This window comes from Amblyomma americanum, chromosome 11, assembly GCF_052857255.1.
Source record: "Amblyomma americanum isolate KBUSLIRL-KWMA chromosome 11, ASM5285725v1, whole genome shotgun sequence".
In the NCBI taxonomy this organism is placed as follows: domain Eukaryota; kingdom Metazoa; phylum Arthropoda; class Arachnida; order Ixodida; family Ixodidae; genus Amblyomma; species Amblyomma americanum.
This window is the reverse complement of record NC_135507.1, coordinates 96,129,350-96,149,369: the sequence shown is the minus strand read 5'-3', so window position 1 is coordinate 96,149,369 and position 20,020 is coordinate 96,129,350. Positions and strand designations below refer to the sequence as shown.

Genomic DNA, 20,020 nt, shown 5'->3' with positions numbered 1-20,020 from the left:
CACAGACCAGGTCGGATGCTCCGAGACTTGCAGGCCTCCTGTGGTAATGCTTAAGATTGGTGCGAGCGTTGCAGCCCCACACGAAGGGCCGAGCGCAAGGCAGCGGGGTTCGCTCGTATCTATTTTTCCGGTAGGTACCCGGCGACGCCCATGGCAGGCACCTCTTAAGGCCTTGGCAGACGCTCCATGAGATGCCGTCCATGGTCATGAAGGAGCGCCCACTATTTTCTTTTGACAACAGTACACAGAGCCACTATAGGCCAATTTTCAAGACGTGACCCTCTTATGGCCAGGCACCAAGCCAGGGGAAGCCTCTACCCATTAGAAAAACCGGAGGGTTCCCAGCGGCACTGGGAGTTGAACCCTGACCTTCCGACTGCGAGGCGGATGCTCTACCACAAGGCCACCGCTTTGCAACAGAAAAGGTAACGGCAGAGGCTGCCATCGACGGGGCTCTTGAGACCCAGGTTGAACTTCCTAACCCCCTCCCACTGAGGCCCCTACATTATCATCGCCAGCCTGACTAGGCCCACTGCAGAGCAAAGGCTTCTCCCATGTCACTCCAGTTGACCCTGTCCTTTGCCAGCAGACTCGATCCTGTTATATTTAGTCAGTTCTTTCTGCCGTGCTCTTTTGCTTATCCATCTTTAGCTGTCTTTTTTCCCCTGCTGCAACACCGTTTCCTTGCTCACCTGCTTTCCGTCTTTGTCAGCTCCGCACCAGCTTCTTCTACAGCTACCTCTGAGCCTATTGGCTCTACACGGGCAAGCCAGACTTCTTCCTTCATACTCTGTGCCAATAAACGCTCGCTGCGGGGTCTCTCCACCCTGGCTGACGTACCTAGGTCGCCAGTTTTTATGCCGCGTAATTTTTTTTTCCAATTGGCTTTCTTCTCCGATTACATTTGGGCACTTAGCCTTTTTCAATTATTTTTAATTGGCTTTTGCTTGTATTAACCTTTGGATGGGAACAAGCTTTGCTCTCACATTTATGTTCTCCTTTAATGACAGCAATGAGAGTTTGACTCCGGATGTGGCTGCCGCACCCCTTTGCCCCTCCCATATGCGGACAACTATATATGGAAGAAGGTAACGACCATGCAAGACGAAATGGCGCCTGTCCTGCACACATACTTTCTCCCTTTCTAAACTTATTTAGTTTCCTTAAGCGCAGTGCAAACCATGAGTATGAAGCTTCCTCATGACTCGCTGCGCACAACAGTGCTAGTGAGTGTGTTGGTTATGCACTTGTGGACGTAATGTTTACTAGTGTCACAATTTCACCCGCTGTCAAAGTCTTGCCTTGTAGACATGAGGCACAAAAGCACCAAGAGTGTGCACGCTGTCACCACGTGATAGAGTGGCCATTTTTATGAGGGCTTTTGAATTGCTGAGTGGGAGTTGGTAGCATGTGAATACTTTTAGCCATGACGGTACCGTGACGAAAACTTCATCAGGATACATATGTTTTGCATGCACATCCTGCGTCTTCCCACGTAAAGATGTCCTTATCAGTTGGAGTGATGCACCTTTAAGAACATTTCATTCAGCCCCTAGACAATGAGTTCAAGCTAGTGCGAAATACACCTTATACAGCTTTTGAAGTGGACCAAGTTTAGACCTTTATACTAGACAGGCTTGTGCGGGCCCCTGGTGAGAGCGGAATTCCCGTGAATGAGAAGACGGACTTTCTTGAATCATCTTCCTTGAGCGGGCTTGTTCTACATTTACTCTCTGCTTGCCACTGCAGACGGGCGCCTGGTTTAGTAAGTCGCAATTGCTCAAGCACACCGAGTCATCATTACTCTTGCCTGATGATTTCAGAAACTTGAAGCCTATGGTGGAATGCGGGTCAATCCCTTTCTCGATAGTGGGAGGGGACTCTGACAACTTTTTGCTGCACGGTTTCTTTCCAAAAGTTCCACCTTCTCAGATCAGGGTGTTCACCCTGAGTCAGGTGTTCTTCCTCCTATGAACCTGAAACATTGGATTATTCTTACGAAAAATCTTCATAGAATAAAATGGGAAAGAGAGTGTAAGGGTGTTTCATTTCAATGTCAAATTCCAGCCACGTTCAGCGTAAGTCATTTTTTCAACTGGCACCAGTGCAGTCACCACGTTTTCTAAGGCCACGCTACTCTTTCGTCAAGGAAAGTGAACTTTCATAAATGAAAAGAATATAACCAAATTCCTTAAGTTTTTACCAGCCAACTAAGCATGACACATGTCAAGTTCCATTATGTCGGGCAGCACAAAGCTGACATATTTAAAGGTAGCATGTGAACGAGGGTCATTGCCGTTCGTGACGCAATCCCACTGCAGTGTTGACAGCGGCATTGAGGCTCAATGCGGACGTGTTCTCTTTTCGAACATTGTATGGCCATCACTCTTGATACTTTCAAGGTAAAGTGAAAAGACAAGAACGGGTAATTTGTGGGGCACTGTCTTCGTGCTAACGTAAACAGTTGAACTTATCACAACGCAGCGAGCTATGGAAAGAAGAATTATTCATTTGATGTAACGTTAAGAGAAAAGAACGTAGCAGAGTGGGTCAGGGAACAGACACGAGTTAATGACATTGCAGTCAAAGTCAAGAGGAAGAAATGAAAATGGGCAGGGCACGTAATGTGAAGGCAACTTAACCACTGGTCATTAAGGGTAACAGACTGGATACCAAGAGAAGGCAAGCTTAGTATGGGGTGGCAGAAAGTCAGGTGGGCTGAGGATAAGGTACCTGCAGCCAGCACAGGAGAAGGTTAATTGAAAGAGACTTGAGAGAGGCCTTTCCTTTGCAGTGGGCACAGTTAGGCTGATGATGATGATTATGGGTCGACTCTGTGTAGAGGTCGACAGCCCCAATTTCGAACAGTCGTTTCTGTCAAAAAGGGTCGGCTTATACATAGCAGTATGCTGTATTTGGTGTGGTTCGCTACAGAAATAGCATGGCACGATGAATTTAAACCAAAGTCTGAAGCTTTTTATAAGCATGTTACAACATACCTAATTTCAAGATGAAACCCATTCCATTGCCATTTGGTGATGGTGACTTTTTATTTGTGTGACAGCTTTTTTTGCTTGTGTAAGACGCTGAGGATGGTGAACACGTGACACAATCTCAAATTCTATGTGTCTTATTACTAAGCCCAAAGCCAGAAACTTTGAAGCTGTTCATGTTTTCAAGCTTGCTCAGCCAGCGCTGTTGTTGCAGGCCTTTAAGCCTGAGCAAGGTTGTGGTTCACTGAAACAGTTAGCATGGCCCAAGCAGGCAAGGAGAAAAGGAATGAGCTATGATTGAGCTTCTAACTCCATATCCTAGTCTGCTTGTGCTATGATTACCTGTTCTTGTTTTCATAACCAGCGTGACTGCATTTGCATTACATTGAACACATGTGCGGACATGCAAGATCCATGTCTGACAAAGAACTACAGTGATCAGAACTCCGACATTGTGATCTTGGCACTATTTCAGTCATACAATTGTTGGCAGGCTTGCTCAGGGCAGCTGTGTCGCCACTCAACAGTTAGCGTACTATACATGCATGGACACCCTGAACTATTGCTATAACTGTATAATACATAGTGCATTTAGATATTTGTTTGAAACAACAAATATCTAACACACCTAATTAAATGGAAATGATACAACTGCTGCAAAGGCATGCAGAAATGCTAGTACTGTCCTGTACAATGGCAGAGCTGACCCCTATCAGTTGCTAATAGCTCTGCTAGTGGCAGCTTGTTGATGAGATCTCCCATATGACGAGTTAGAAACAAGCTCGTCTCTTTACCAGCATAGGTAACCACAATGCAGCATGGTTGGAGTCAGGTTTAGCTTCAACCACAGACAGCAACATAAGGTGTCTCTTAGTACTGCGACTAGGGGGACATAGTGACAGCTATTAAAGAAAACGAGCATGCAAAAATAAGAGAGAAGCAGAGGCTGACACAAACACAGTGCTGAGTTCGAATTTCAGTCGAATTTCAACAGAGGCGGAATTCTAGAGGCCCGTATATTGTGCAAGGTCAGTGCACATTAAAGATCCCCAGGTGGCCGAAATTTCCGGAGCCCTACACTACGGCGTCCCTCATAGCCTGAGTCGCTTTGGGACGTTAAACCCCCCTAAACCATAAACAGTGCTGAGTTTGTCTGCCTCTGCTTCTGTCCCATTTCCGTGCGCTGTTTTTCTTTAATAATTGGCCGCTACCAACTCACCCAACTAGCCACTCTTGACCAGTGAGAAAGCTGGTAAGCAAGCAGCCCATATGTCACTTTGCAGCAATGTTGCAAACTGTGTTGTCAACAGCAGAAATTCTTGCTTAAAATCCTCCGCAACATCACCCTCCATTAATATGTCTCACAATTAAAAAAAAAAAGCAAGTTCCTCCACTCTCAGAGAGGTTCATCTTCATCACTCCACGAGTCTGGCATGCCATCCTGATGGTCGTCCAAGGCACGCTCCCTGTCACCGCACGACGTCCACCACAAGATAGTGCGGTCATTTGCACCACTGAACGCTTCCAGGCTTTCGCTGCAGATGAGCACACAGTTTGCCTGGCCAAAGTGGGCACCGCTCAGTGCTCGCAGCGGCTGTTTCTTGGTCAGGTCCATGACGAGCAGGCAGTGACCTGAAGGCAGCAGCGCCACCTCCTGGGTGGCGGACATCTGCGTGGGTGCCCTGAAAGCAGAAGTAGTGCGGACCCTCTTCAGGTGCCTACATACTGCTGCGAGGTTATGTTTTTGTTGTGCTCGCTTATTTCAATAAATTTTGCTTGCTACTCAAAGTGAGTTATCTAATCTTCTCTTTCCGTGATGTTATTAGCAGCTTGTTAATAAACGATCATGACTATAGATAAGTAATTTGGCCATCCTCAGGACTATTTCTGGTGATGTACATGGGTTATTCTTAGAAAGTCGTGAGTCTTGTTGTACGAGAACCCAGCCAACTGCCCGAACATTATAACTCTGAAGACAGGTGCCGTCGTCAAGAAAGTGGCATTAGCAAGTTTCTTTCCTTTCTTTTGGCGGACAAGTCCAGCTGGCAATGGCCTGCATTTAAATCTATCTGCTCATGTTCTTTCATGTGCAGGATATGTGTGAAGTACTGATATAGGAAGGGAAGCATAAGTATTGCCAGAAAAGTTGAATAAGCACATTGTAAGCACAAAATGGGGCACACGCATGAAGTGACAGTTGAAGCACTGAAAACGACATCTCCAAAGTTGAACCGGAGGCTGGGATCTACAGAAAGGCACATGAAATTGCATGTAAATTTCGGAGAAAGATTTTAAGTCTTCTCCACATAAAGCACTTATACTGGGTCAGAGTGATCCAATGACTAGACAGGTCTGTTTACTGTATAGAAAGTGCAAAAGGTGCCTGAGGGCACAAAAATCCATTGGGCTGAACGATGTGAGCCTGTCACAACTCACTGGCAACAGGCGAGTCCGTTGTGAGCTCTGCTCATGGTTCGACGCGCCACATCCCATAGTTTGGCTTGGCCGTCATGGCCCATGGAGAGAAGCTGCATGCCGTCGGGCAAGAAAGTCAGGGCAGTGGCACCGCCTTTGTGTCCTTGGAGGGTGGCGAGGGCACCACGCGCGCACCGAACGTCCCACAGCTTCACCTGCGCGCTCGACGAAAATCAACACGCATAAGTCTTCGTTGTGCCACCGCTTTAAGCCCAAAAGACTGTGACCAGAATGACATGAAAGGAATTCGGTCATTCCATGCGAAACGTCCCAGGCCCCAAAAGTGACCATCACCAAATTTGTTGCCGACCATTGACATGGCAGTGAACTTAAAAATTTTTTTTCTTTTCTTGCGCCAGACAAAATTTACTCGAACAAAACATAGTGGATTGCAAGCTAATAAGCGTATGTGTTTACTGAGTTATCTCAAGTATTTTTATCTTGAGGGCCTTTATGCTTAATTTAGGACTCAATCTAAGAAAAGCATCACTTTTTGCCAACTTTGGGACTGATTTTCTTAAAATAGTCTTTAAAAAAAGTTCAAAATACTTTTGTCAGCAACTATACCACCAAGTGAATGGTGAAAAAATTTACTGTGACTGAAACATGAACTACGTGTGTAACAAAAATTCTGAGAACACACAATTTTTTGTTTCTTTATTGTATCGAGAAAAAGCAGCAGAGAAAAAGTCTTATATGGGGGCTCTAATGACGTTGCACCAAAAAACGATGAAAACGCGGTAATATAAAATAGAATTTATTTAATCTGCTTTCACACCTGCTTTGAAAATATTTACCTGCAAGCAACTTTCGTGGGTGTGCGAAAACTTCGAAAGGTGCTTACATGAGAAAAATTTTTTTTCAGCTAAGATACTTTAGAAAAACGGTATTCACATAATCGACAATTACCTGAATTTTTTTTCAACAAATTCGGTGATGGTCGCTTTAGGGGCCTGGAACGTTTCGCATGGAATGACCAATTATATTTTTGCAAATCAAAAACAGATAAACATGCTGGGCGCAAAAGTCTTAAGCCATAAATCTTTTCAATCAATAACAGGACAATTTCATATGAAGCTGTCTACAAGTTAATTATCCAATGTGTTGAAATGAATCACATGCGAAAAAATTTGGCTGCGGTTCAACTCGGCTGAACCTGTTTAGTTGGAGCACAAGGTCGGTCGCGCCATCTGCTGGACCATAGCCGTACATTTGAGTGTTCGGAGTTTCAGTGGGTGCCGCATGATGGCGCTACGACTGCATGCCATGAACGAAGGAAATTCACCGAGAACATAATTCACTACTTGCTTAATTGGGACATTTGTAATTTACATGGTCATAGTTAAATTATTCATGCATGCCTCAGTACATATCTCGACGATACATTTCTTAGAGATCTGTGCATTCACTAGACGTGCCTTCATTCACCTCCAACAGCCGAACAGTCATGGCGGATTGGAAGCATCCCCGTCTCGCATGCCGAATGCCTGGGTTGTATTCCCACCTATAGTACCACAATATTTTTCTGTTTTTTATTAACTGAGGCCCCTTCAAGGTCATATCTGCGCCGTAACACGACCTTCAAGGTTTGTACGTGAGAACTGGTGCTTTCGCTCCAAAACTGCCTGGCTCTTCGTTCCTGTGCCGCTCACTTGCACTCTGTCACCTGCGATGTCAGTGGTATATTTTGCTAATGCAATATCAGCAGCTACCCGTGACTAATGCAACTTTGCAGAGATGGAAATGGAGACAGCAAAGCACTGAATCGTACTGCCTTGCAGCTCCTGTTTCAAATGTCAATGTCGTGGCTTCAAATTTGTTGGTTGAACTCATTCAAGTATAAATGTACTTGTCATTTTACAGAGCAGAAAGCACCGGTCACTTGAGTATGCTCACAATCTTTTGACAGAGATCTTAGCAGTCATTTCCACTTCCACCACTCCTAACCAAAGAAGGGTAAATTTAATGAAACTAACTCAAGCATTTCTCGTCAAAAAAAAGACAAATTCTCTGATAGGGTGCTTTTTGCACTGAAGAAAAAAATACTAAATCACGTGCCATACAATAACAATGCATAGTTTCTTGATGTCCAGTGTGCTGCTGTACATAAGCCTAAATGAGCAGAACAATGTACACACAAGCAAGTGACACAAGAAAACAGTTTCTCTGTGCTATGCATCCCGTTTTCTCATGACCTCTGTGCGCAGCAAAAAACCGCGGTAAACCAAATGGCTCAGAAGAATCGTCCCATCTGTACCGCAATACAGAGAGTGCAGGCGGCCTGGAAGAGGAACTCACCGCTCCATCTCTGGATCCGGAGGCCAAGAGCCCGGGAGTATGGGGATTCCACCGCACTGTGAGGACACTGCCCAAATGTCCCCTGAGCTGCTGGCACGCGCTGCCGGTACGGATGTCAGAGAGCACCACCCAGGGTTTCGGGGATCCCACTGCAGATCCAGAGGACAGACACAGTGCCTTCGCAATGCAGGGCACACAAGCACAGAGGTGGAGTCTTGCCTGTGCCTTCAAGCTTAACCATGTGGGCACAGGAGGTGTACATGTACACCCTAGATAGCCACTTCTTTCATGTACAGTTGTCAGCAAAAGTTTATGGGATCTGGGTGTGTGGGGGAAAAAACAACTAAATTCACGCAAGCTAATTGCCTTGTATACCTGCAGGTATAAGGAAAATGGCATAGTCCTTCTGTTGGTATCGATGCCAGAATACTGGGCTGCAAGACAGTGTTACAATAATTTTTTTCTTCGAGCACATATCTTGTAAAAACTTGCTGCTGTTGAGAGTTCATCACTGCGAGGCATGAGCACAAGCATTAAATCAAGTGCACTGCCTTAGCATTATACCAGCACTAAGGAAAACCTGAACTTGTACAAGTGCTCCAAAAAAAAAAAAGACAGTAAATGGAAAAGGCTAACCCAAAAGCAAAGTGGATGCAATCTGTCTCCTCTTCTTCGCAGCCTTGGCTGGACTGTGTGCAGTGTGATAGTCAAGGCAACAAAAACAAGCACCACTATGACATCATACGCCCACAAAAAAATGCAAGGTCCACTGCTGTACACGGAATTTCCCCAACTGCATCGTATGTGAGCCACAATGGTAACACTAAAGACTGGATGCAGTCATGGTAATAAATTACCACCAAAAGCCCGAATGTTTTGCACATTGCAGACAAGACAGTGCCTTGTCCAAAAGCCTTCAGGCCATGTGGTGAAGCACTAAAAAACTCACAGGACGGTTACGACTGTTTAACGCAAGGCTCAGCGACAGGTGTTTAGGCATTGAGTTTAGGCACTTTGGGCGTTTATTCACGCGACCACTGGTGCAATGTTACCCCTGCACTGTCAGGCGGCTGTTCAAAACAGAGCCACCCGTAGGCTCATGAGACCCAGGTTGACTGTGCAACTGACGGCAGATGACTATGAGGCGAAAGCCAGAGACGGGCGCCTAACAGCTATCATTGCAAAACACTCCTCAGGCTCTGCTTCTCTGCCCTCTGGGAAGAAGCTTTGCCATCTACTTTTAAGAGCTCGGTCTTTAAGGATGCTGCTCTACTATATATACTAGCTGAAAAGGCAACCGTGCAGCCTAAACACCTTTGGACAAGAGTGCACTTGTATGCACATTAAGTATGAGCGAATCAAGTGAGCTCCCCCCCTGCACACGGGAGACAGGTGGCCCTCCCTTTCACTCCCAACAATTTTCTATCATAACCAAGAAGATGCAAATCAAGCATGTTTGTAGTTTGGATGGTGTTAGTCCTTGTTTTGGTTCTATGGTGTTACAGTGACAAACAGGCTTTGTGCTCATTCCAGCAACAATGGTGGAGCCCCGCGGGTTCCTTCTGCAGTAGCAAGCTGATGAGTTTCTGTGGCACAGGCAACTGCTGGCCTCTGCAGCACTACCAGTGCCGCTCGAATGCAGGCAACACAAACACTCTGATATTCCCTGAACAGTAATAAGGTTACCAGCAATTAATCCTGCAGCCAAAGAACAAACCCTAAAAAGTGATTGACTGTACACCTCTCTGCACAGTGACTTGGTTCTACGGAATCAGACCGAGCATGTAAGCATAAAGTACACCTACCGACTCATTGTAACAGCTGCCGCAGGGAGACTTCTCAGCCAGAGGGCAATAAGTGCCGATTGCAACCTGTGGGCTGTGTGGGAGCCACACTAAAAAGGTGGCCATTACTTCCGTTGCTTGCCCGCAGCAAGCTTATTTTATGTCTTCTGCTGCCGCTAAAAAAAGCCTGCCAACCTCTAGTTTCGGCATGGACTGCATCACCTTTGTTGAGGCTCATCCACCTATGCTTTTCTTACGATACATATTATTCAGTGATACGTATTACGATACATATAATATGATAATATGATACATGTTATTACATAACTCAATGGCCTTACTCTCAAGAGAGCCCATCTTGAAATGTTTTGTCTGGACATCCCACTGGTCCACTTCCTACACTTTAGTTTCGAAGCTTCGGCACGGGTGTCAGATTATAACAAGTTGAATGGTGGAACCACTACACTGTCAGTCAGTAGCAGAAGCACTGCAAATCATGCGATGGGGTCAAGCGATGTCTCAAGACTGAGACGGCTCATCCTAGGTCACCAGTGGAAAGCCCTCTTAAAGCTCAATTTAAAGAAAAAGAAAATTCCGCAGAGTTTTGGTCCCCGCTTCAGGTATGCGTGGAGAAGCTCGGGAATGCATGAACAGCAATTTGCCTGGGATGAACCCAACACAGCCCTTCTGTGCACACCTGCCATGGGTGAATCAGTGGCTGTGCCACTTGGCTGCTGAGGTCAATAAATTGAATTCTGCCTGTGGCAGCTGCATTTCAATAGTAGAAAAATGCAAAACCATCTGTGCCCTGTGCTAGGTTGGTGCATGTTTCCAAGACCCCGTGTATGGAGAAAAAGGAACGCCGACCAAAAGGTTGTTGTTTAAAACGAAGACCCCTAGGTGGTCTCCAGAGCCGTCCAATCATCGCTCACACGCAGCATGGGGATGCCCACACAAAGTCATATTCTGCGAGGCTATTTCTACATGAGCGTATTTTGCACCCATCTGAGGAACTCTTGCAGCAGCCAGCAGATGAGAAAAGCAGGGGTGTTTGGTTATGACACCCCAGAGGAACCGAGCGCCAGCAGGCCAGGGGAAAGCTTATGCCACCCTTTGGAAAACCTGCGGGTACCCAGGGGATCAAACCGCACAGGTCCTGCATGTAAGGTGGATGTTCAAACCACTAGGCTCCCAATGCAGCAGGAGGCACCTTTGTCTCATGTCTGATGTTTTCAGGGGCAGTGCGTCTAGCTGCTGCGCACTGACAAACATGTCAGTCACATGGTGCCAGTGTAAATGAGACAGCTCACACTTGAGTTCATGCTCAGCAAGGACTACGAGAGTTGGGCTCACCAGCCAGCAGGTTGGGTTGCGCTGCTTCCACGTGGTGACAGAAGATGAGCTCGCCAATGGACACCGAGTCGGCCTGCCGCAATGCATTCGTGTCCCAAATCCGCAGCTTCCCGTCCATGCCCGAAGATGTGAAGAGCCCCGTGTCACAGGGGTACCAATGGACTGACGAGACCGAGAAGATGTGAGCCTCGCTCCTGCGTGGGTCAATTTAATATGTGAACATGGCAGCTAGGGATGCACCGAGAGCATTAGTGCAGCAGTTGAAAATAACCACATCAAAGCACGCAGAGTCCACACACAGTCATCTGCTTGTCAAAAGAGTGTAGGAAAAAGGTATCACAGTCAAGACATCTAAATGGCACGATTTTCCAGCTCTAATACTAGACCATGAAAAGACTGGCCAGTTTCCAAAACTAACTCCAGTGACATCCTTGTATAGTGCTCTTTTTAAAGCGAAAGCATTAGATGGTTATGTCCTGTGCTTCCTGACAGCAAAACTTTCTCCACACAATTATGTCGTTTTCTGAAGGTAAATGCGCAAAAGTTTGATTGCATTAGATAGCACGTGATGAGATCTTGCTGTGGGAAACATTTGGCTGATGAATTGCAATTAGCTAATTAATTGCACTTTGACAACACAATAGCCACGAACGTTGACATAGCACCTGGACGTCAAAGATAAAATAAATAAAGTAAAAAATAAAACAAGAAAAGTAACAATCCATAGAAATAAAAAAAAAACCAAATAACAAAAATAAAAGAATAAAAAGTAAAAAAGATAAATTGCATACTGGCATCGTTGAAAAAAACTTGCGTTCTAGAAAGTTCCATGCCTTCACAATCCTCCCCGTAAGCGGACGAAGTTGACCAACTTTCCATCCGTTCACCGGACAAGACGGATCCGCTCGCCCGCTTGCCAAGCGAGCCTGGCGGAAGCCACTCAAAAACGATCGTACGACGGCCCTTAAGTGCCCTCAGAATTTTAACCCCAAATCTTTGAGGGGTCCCAGCAATGGTTTTCACTGAGCGTAATAAAAGCCAAAATACCGACTGATATTGAATAGCCCATCACCTGCCTGCAGAAGTTTTCAGTCCAGCTTACATAGCGTCGATTAAAAACAGCCCTCCACATCCCTCCTCTCAACTCATACACCACGGCGAGCCAGGAAAAGAAGAGATTACAAGCCGAGACACCACTTTGCCCATGAAAGCTATACCCTGCCAACACAGCTTCGTTGTTTACTTCTTTTCTGTAATGTAAAAGTATTTGGAGGTCCATGATGGTGAAAACCATCCGGCGGCAGCGTCACAGTCGGCGTGAAGCGTCCACCTGCTGGGTGGTGTTAAGGGGATCTGCATCTCTCCACCTGCCACCTGTCAACCGCCTCCCTTTACCCCTGCCCCACTATCCCTCTCTGATTGTAGGGGAAAGGAGGGTGACACCAGACAAAGAATGACTCAGCAAAAACGAAAATGACCAAGAAGAAAATGGCTTGGACAGCAGCAGGCCTATGTGCCAAACACACAGGCTCCTGAAGAACTACCTGTGTAAAAAAATGAGGCTTGTCGGAGCTATTCCTTCTTGCATTCCTCAGGAAGAGTCACTTGGGTCTTGCAAGCCCCACTGGCAGCTGTGTTTGAAACAGTCACCTGCCAGTGCGACGGCATATCACTTAACCGCTGCACCTGTAGTGTTACAAGGTTCTCTGTGACCTAACAATGTAACAGATTTTACATTGTTGTATAGCCGGAATATGAATAGAATCAAAAGAAGTAGTTTGGGGAGTGAATGACATTGGACTCAGGCTGCAACGGGATCATATTTGGAATAAAATCAGACCTAGAATAGAGTGGCAAGTGAAAAAAGAATGCTATCGCATTTTCTCCACATCAATCCAATTGATCGCCCATTTTTTAAAATGTTTTGTTTTTTGCTGCTCGCTGCCCTGTCACAGAACAACAATAGAGGGTAGAGTGCAAGGGAGCCATATGCCACTGTCTCCCGCCAGCCGTGCCCCCTGCCTCCTTCACATGCTTCCTCTACGAACATCGTTGCAGATCCTGGTTAGCCAATGACAGCCCCCCACTGCCAACAACATATGTGCCATATGCCTTCACCCTAAAGGCCTCTGCCCCCCACTCTTAAAGGGGCTCTGGAAGGGGCTCCAAATATAGGTGCGGCATGCCTAGGATGTTTAAGGATGCTGCTTTACAAATATCTTCCAGCAAGAACTTTTTCAATGCACTTATCTGTTGTCTGTAGTTATCTGTAGTCAAAATTTGAATTTATGTGTCCCTGCACCTTTTTCTCTCCTGTAGTCACTTTTTACACGCTGAAATATCAGCGCTCTTCCACTGGCCCCACCCACTCGATCCCTCCGCCGGCTGCCGAAGCGCACGGGGAAGGAGGGGGGCGGAGCTTATGGCTGTGGCCATGGCAGCTACGTGACGTCAGAAAGAGACATCACGGCGAACCAATGACAGCCCTTCGCTACTGACGGACAGAGCTCTGCATGACGCGTTGCGCGCAGACTCAGGCGAAAGCTTGGCACCGCAGGTCACCACAAGGCGTGGAAGCATGAATTAAAAAAAATTTATTGTAAATGATCGGTTCTCTTTTGAGGTCCCATACACGGCATGAACACTCAGTGGCCTGTACTCTACATAATGCAAATGTAATATAGGCAACCTTTTCAGGGTCCCTTTAAAGGCCTTTATCATTGTAATTAATGACCGTTATCTTTATTTAGTAACAACCTCTATCATTTCGCCGCCACGGTGGCTCAGTGGTTATGGTGCTAGGCTGATGACCCAAAAGACATGGGTTCAATCCCAGCCACAGTGGTTGCATTTCGATGGAGAGGCAAAATGCTAAAGGCCCATGTACTATGCAATGTCTGTGCATGCTAAAGAACCCCAGGTGGTCGAAATTTCTGGAGCCCTTCACTATGACGTCCCTCAAAGCCCAAGTCGCTTTGGGACGTTAAACCCGAAGAAACCAAACCAAACCATTATTATTCCATTAATGCACTACCTAATGAGTACTAGTGACATCACCGGGCTTCTGGATGCCACTTTTTCTGGACAACCCCAGTCTTGTTGCTGATGAGACATATAATGCTTTTGCATTAATAATAAATAACTGAATTTCTTATCTCGTGCAGGCTTGGCCTCACTGTGAGCAGTGGAACAGTGGTTGCAATGTAACAAGTAGGTTTTATATCACGTGAGGCATTCAAAAACAGCAATATATGAATTGCTGCTTCGCTGTTTCAATCTGCTCACACTCTGACTCTAGCCTGTAGCAGGAGCCACAATGACAGCAAATGAGCAAAAGGCAACTATGTAGCAGATTTTGTACATCATACATGATCTCAAGCCTAGTAGTCATTTCACGACCACTATTTCACTGCTCAAGCCAAAACCGAAACTGCAAAGGAAAAGAGATTCAATACAGATTATTTATCAGGTGAGGTAAATTCCATGTAGCGATTTGTGTTCAGTAATGTTTTATATGCCACTCAATATTAAAAAGCACACAATGGAAGAATTAGGCGTGTCTACCCCATTAAGATCAACATAGCAAATAAAATGTCTGCCCTCCTCAACAATACTCAAGAGGTATTCCATGCTGCCAAAGAAGTGAGGTGAGAGGGGCGCTCACTTGGTGAGCTTGCAGATGGCCTTGCACATCCGCTTCACCTTGCCGAAGTCAGAGTGAAGGTCATGGATGCACAGGCCACCATCGGCACCGCCTGAAAGAAGGCTGCGCACGAGCGCACAAAAAGAGAGGTAGGCAACTTTAAGAGTGCTCAGCACAGCACCCCATGTCAGCAACACATGCAAAAGTGGTAGCTTAAAGCTATGCTTGTACACGGACGCACGAAACTGCCCTCAGACTTTACTTAAAGGCACAGTGAGTAGAAACTGCAGTTCACCTGTATCGATAGGTTACTGCATTCTAAAGACAAAGGGGCCACTCTCAAAGAAAAGGTAGCTTTTATAAGTCAAGTAAGGTGACCATCACCATCATCAGCTTGACTATGCCCACTACAGGGCAAAGGCCTCTCCCATGTCTCTCCAATTAGCCCTCTTCCTGTCCTTTACAAGCTGCGGCCACAGTATCCCCGCACACTTCCTAATCTCATCCGCCCACCTAACTTCCTGCCACCACCTGCTACACTTGCCTTTTCTTGGAATCCACTCAGTCACACTTAAAGACCAGCAGTTACCTTGCCTTCGCATTACATCCCTTGCCTAAGCCCATTGCTTCCTCCCGATTTTGACAAGGATGTTAACCTGCAGGTGTTATTATTGTTCCCTCACCCAGTCTGCCCGCTTCCGAGTTGTTAACGTTATACTATCAATTTTCTTTCCATAGCTCGCTGTGCTGTCCTAAACTTAAGCTGAACCCTTTTCGTTAGCCTCCACGTCAGGAATAAATAAAATACAGGTGTCACCATCCCCAGCTGTTTTCACAAGCAAGCTGCAATAACATCATGAGTTTTTCTGCGACAATCCCAGAGCCTAGGCTACATCGCCATTCACATCAGAACAGTGATCACGGAGGTCCCATCAGTGTAGACGCTTAAGTTTGAATCAAGTGGCAGGAAAATTTTTAAATAGAATTTTCTCAGCAATAAACATGTCCTTCGCTGCCAGACAAACATCAGCATAGCCAGAAAGGGCTATGTATTCAATCTTTACTAAGAACCGAAATGGATGGAGATGTCCTCAGCACTTCTTTAAGCTTTCCTCTGACCACCCATTTTTTCTTTTCCTCCTTCAGCATGTCCTACTTGTTCATGCGGGGCCACAGTTTCTAATGGGTGTCCTCCTCTTCTTTCTGCATTGTGAGTGGTCTCCTGTGATAGCTCCCCCCTCCAATTTACCTCCACCACAGCCCGTATTCTAACTTGCATCCCTTTCGGCAATGCCTGATTGGCCAAGAGGGGTACTTTTAAAAGGGACGCAGGTTATGGTACGAGCCAAGCTCTTTCAACCTCCTCTTTGGTTGCCCACCCATGTACAACATCTTGGTTCCGACATATTATGCGAAGCATATTAACGTAGGTTTCGGGCCTTCGCGCGACGCCCGGCGGTGGCCACCATTGACCCTGAAGTGGGGTCACGTGACATGACGTCACGTGATGACTTCACACAGGTTGCAGATGGGGCCTCATATCGCGTCGTCGGTCGCCTCCCGGCGGTGGCCACCATTGACCTTCAAGTGACCTTCAAGTAGGTCACGTGACCTGACGTCACGTGATGACGTCACACCGGCTGCAGATGGGGCCTCATATCGCGCCGTCGGTCGCCTCCCGGCGGTGGCCACCATTGACCCTGAAGTGAGATCACATGATGTGACGTCACGTGATGTCACACCGGCTGCAGATGGGGCCTCATATCGCACCGTCGGACGTCGCCCGGCGGAGGCCTCCACGCTTCGGTTCGCACCGTCGCGCGCGACGCGGCGGCGGCGCCACCATTGCTGCATCACGTGATATGTGACGTCACGCCAGGGATGAAGCGGCGCGCGCCCGCTGTCGCGTCAGTCTCTGTGCCCGCAACCGCGCCAGCGTCTTTGCGCCGGGCGTGTATGCGGTCAAGATGCCTCCAAACGCTAAGGACGTTAATAATAGGAATGCAAAACGAAGGCTGCAGCGTGTTACGGAAACCGATGAAGAACGCGAAGAACGCCTAGCCAAGCGGCGCGCTCAATATGCGGCTCGACGACAACGCTCCGAGGGAAAATCACGTCTCCGTTACTTAGCCCCATCCACACTGAGGCAGCTGCTTAACATGCTTCGCATCCACTGGGCTTAACCTTGATAAGCCTCCAATTTTTCTTTACCTACTCTCACCGTACCACCAAATCAATGAAGTGGTGAGGTGACTCCCATAGCATCACTTCTATTTTTGTAACATTAACTGCACATCGCTCAAAGCAATGTCCTTAAACTCTTGCCTTTTCTAAACTCCAGGCTAAGGCTACAAGAAGTCTTTTGCCCTACAAGCCCAGTCTTTAGGCACAGAAGAATGAAGGCTACGAGGTAGTGCTACATTATGGACTCAAAGAAATGCCAGCGATAAATGAACACAAAGCACCACAGATCAGAGAGTCAGCTCTACATAGAACCAACGTTGAACAGCAGCACATCAAACACGGTGCTGAGCTATGAGTAAAGCTTACTCTGAACCACTAGCATGGTCAAAGTTCTGGTAGTTACGTAATGGGCTGACCTTGAATATTTAACTCACGCAAACAGCGCAGGAAAAAAGTTCAGTCAAGAATGGCTTGAGAAGGTTGGTCACCTGACAACATGCTGCCATTTCGCTCTTCCCTTCCTTCATGCCCCGCATTAACATGTGTATGGTCGAGTAATATTTTGCGAAGATACTGGCTTCAGCATGTGTTTAGTGGCTTTCCAGGTGGAACCAAACACGACAAAAAGACATTTTTTTAGGTGAGCACACCTTCCTGACAATATAAACCCAATATCACATTTTTACGTGAACAGTGAAAGAGTGAAGAGAACCGAGAAACAGCTACCCGTATGCACTTTAACCCCTTAGAGGACTTGGATGAGCCAGGCTTGTCATTAGCTGACTATCACTTCTGGCTCGTGACAAGTCCAGGTCGTGGTGCACTTTCTGACACTCCGTGTCTATTTTGAGGCAAGTAAGGCTCCTCCAAAGTATTTTTTGGTTTGCTAACAGATGGCAGCACTGGTACTAAATGACCATATTGGTGCCATAAAAAAAAAAATGTGTCCGTTAGGGGGTTAAAGATACCTAAAAAGCTAGATCATAACAAACCAAGAACTCTCCCATGTCGCCCTCCACACAGCAGACCAATGCCATCACTGTTGCTTTGCGCCCCTTAATGAACCCTTACGGGTGTTTTCCAAATGATACGAAAATGAAAGTATGGCTAAAAGTGATCATTTTAGACTATGACACCTGTGCCATGGTCGTCCACACAGAAATGGCTGCACAACATAAGTGCAGAAAGCCATAGTTTGTCACAAGAGCTAAAATTTCAGGCCAACTAGATATAGTGAAACATGGTTCTAAGGTAAAGACTACAATCGAGTGCACCAAACCTTCAAGTAAAAAATTATTCTTCCTTTATGCTCGCACCAGTACACATAACTGACGGACATTTTACTGGCCTCCTATAAACTATAGCTAAAGCCACACTGTGTTTGTTTAACTTTCTTTTCTGACTTAATAATACCTGCACTATCAGTGTCAAATGAAATGCAAACATGAAAAAATTGCAGGGGACACTTTAGCTTCGCCTTAAGGGTATTATGCAATAGGCTTAAGGGCTAAAGCCATATATACAGAATTAGCATAGATTCCTGGGAGTCCTCATAGCACTCCTGGCACAATAGTGCAGCGGTTAAGCGATGTGCCACTGCGTTGCAATGGCAGGTGCTCCCAGCAGTAGGCCTTCTGGGAACCAGGTTGCCCTTCCCAAGCTACCAATCATTAATTTAGCTGCCATCTGCCACAGTGTGCAGTTTACTCACAATCCGGTGGCCAGGTTGTGATGACGCCACAAGGTTATGTGACCTAGGTAGCCCACCTGTCTCCTAAATTGCTTCTCGGTATTTCTTATGGATTTCTCGCTCAGGGTTGTTGACGAAATGAAAATGAAAATTGGTTTTTGGGGAAAGGAAATGGCGCAGTAGCTGCCTCACATATCAGCCCACACCTGAACTGCACTGCCTAAGGGACGGGATAAAGAAGGGAGTGAAAGAAGAAAGGAAGAGAGAGGTGCCGTAGGGCTCTGGAATAATTTCGACCACCTGGGGATCTTTAAGGTGCACTGACATCCCAGGTTTAACACCATCGCCGGATTTTCTGGGACATGAGCTCCTTAACGCTACTGCGTTAAAATGTAACACGCACATAAGAATCCAAATTACAGGCTTCTGGAGAACAAATCCAGTCAGGGTCTGACCAACACTTGTATACAACAGCCTTCCAGCCACTGAAGTTAAAATAAAAGGTGCTACTCCTCTGTATCCTTCAAAGAACAACTCGTTTTGTTGTTCCACCTTAACTGTCTGTCACATTTCATTTGGCGCACACACAATACTTAGCGACAAAAAACACAAACATGAATGGCTGAGTCAAGGCAGGGACCTGGGCAAGTTTGTACATCTTAGAATGAGAAATTACACTGCAACACACGGGACGGGAAGTATTGCGCTGTAATTTCTAATTCTAATTCTGTAAATGGTTGCAAGGGTAAAAGCACCACCACGCTTGATGCAACAGCATACAGCGCTCAGGTCCTCGCCTATTCGCACTCCTTCGTCAATATGTGTAGCCAACTGGCTCAAGAACCAGCTCTGCTAGACCCTGATGCGAGCTGAATAACTAAGGGCTGGTATCTAGGTGCTTCAAGCAGCGATGAAACTTGCACACCACCATGGAATGGAGAAAGAAGCCATACTATCGCCCTTCGACGGGGTCCAACGAAAGGCAGTTGACACCGGAGCCATGGAAAGGTTCAAGGTCCTGGTGACGGCTCAGCTGAATACTCTGAAGCCGTCGTAGCCTTTCAGACGCCTTAAAGGCAGTTCGCGACACGAACCCACACTCGACGCGATGGTCAAACATCGTGGCAAGATCCGCGGCGTCCCACGAAACAACAGACTGAGGTATTACTTTCGCTCTTCTCAGAGGCTTCCAGTCGATTTGGCAAATTTTGGCGTCATTTGCCCACAGGGATCCATTGCAGTAATCTGCGTTCAGAACTCAAACAAAGGTCACGTCGGCACACAGCACAGTATCATTTGTTTGTCGGTAGACTCGCGCTGAACGCGCGTCTCGAACGCGGCATCTAAGTTCAAGCCATTTTACACTGCCTCCATTTGTGATCACAACGACAGGAACTTTTGGGCAATTCTCGTCGGAGTACTCCGCTACGACGCTTCAAATCTCGTAGCGTTGGGAGAAAAGACAGCAGGGCATCCGAAACAAGCGCCGCTACAGAAACCACTACCTGCGTAACAGCGGCACAAGTCTCAAAAGATGATGCGTACTTGGCGTGTGCCTGTCGCGACTTGTACTGACTTTAATCGTTGCTTGACTTGGCTA

The 20,020-nt window shown here is 46.6% G+C and overlaps 1 protein-coding gene across 1 annotated transcript; it reads right to left on the bottom strand.

Moving 5' to 3' along the window:
• Positions 1–3,031: 3,031 nt before the first annotated feature.
• LOC144110658 (DNA excision repair protein ERCC-8-like) lies at positions 3,032–19,974 on the bottom strand. The gene is made up of 6 exons (XM_077643715.1): positions 19,374–19,974; positions 14,568–14,669; positions 10,904–11,097; positions 7,767–7,915; positions 5,430–5,623; positions 3,032–4,675 (listed from the first exon to the last, which is right to left on the bottom strand). The coding sequence occupies exons 1-6, from the start codon at positions 19,538–19,540 to the stop codon at positions 4,390–4,392; spliced, it is 1,092 nt and encodes a 363-aa protein (XP_077499841.1). The 5' UTR covers positions 19,541–19,974; the 3' UTR covers positions 3,032–4,389.
• Between the last annotated feature and the right edge of the window lie 46 nt (positions 19,975–20,020).

Excerpts from the sequence above, each read along its gene's own strand:
- LOC144110658 (XM_077643715.1), bottom strand. The coding sequence starts at position 19,540 with ATGTTTGACCATCGCGTCGAGTGTGGGTTCGTGTCGCGAACTGCCTTT. Across the intron at positions 14,670-19,373 it reads GACCCCGTCGAAGGGCGATA|CCTTCTTTCAGGCGGTGCCG; the intron begins GTATGGCTTCTT and ends GCTCGTGCGCAG. Across the intron at positions 5,624-7,766 it reads CCGGATCCAGAGATGGAGCG|GTGAAGCTGTGGGACGTTCG; the intron begins GTGAGTTCCTCT and ends TCGAGCGCGCAG.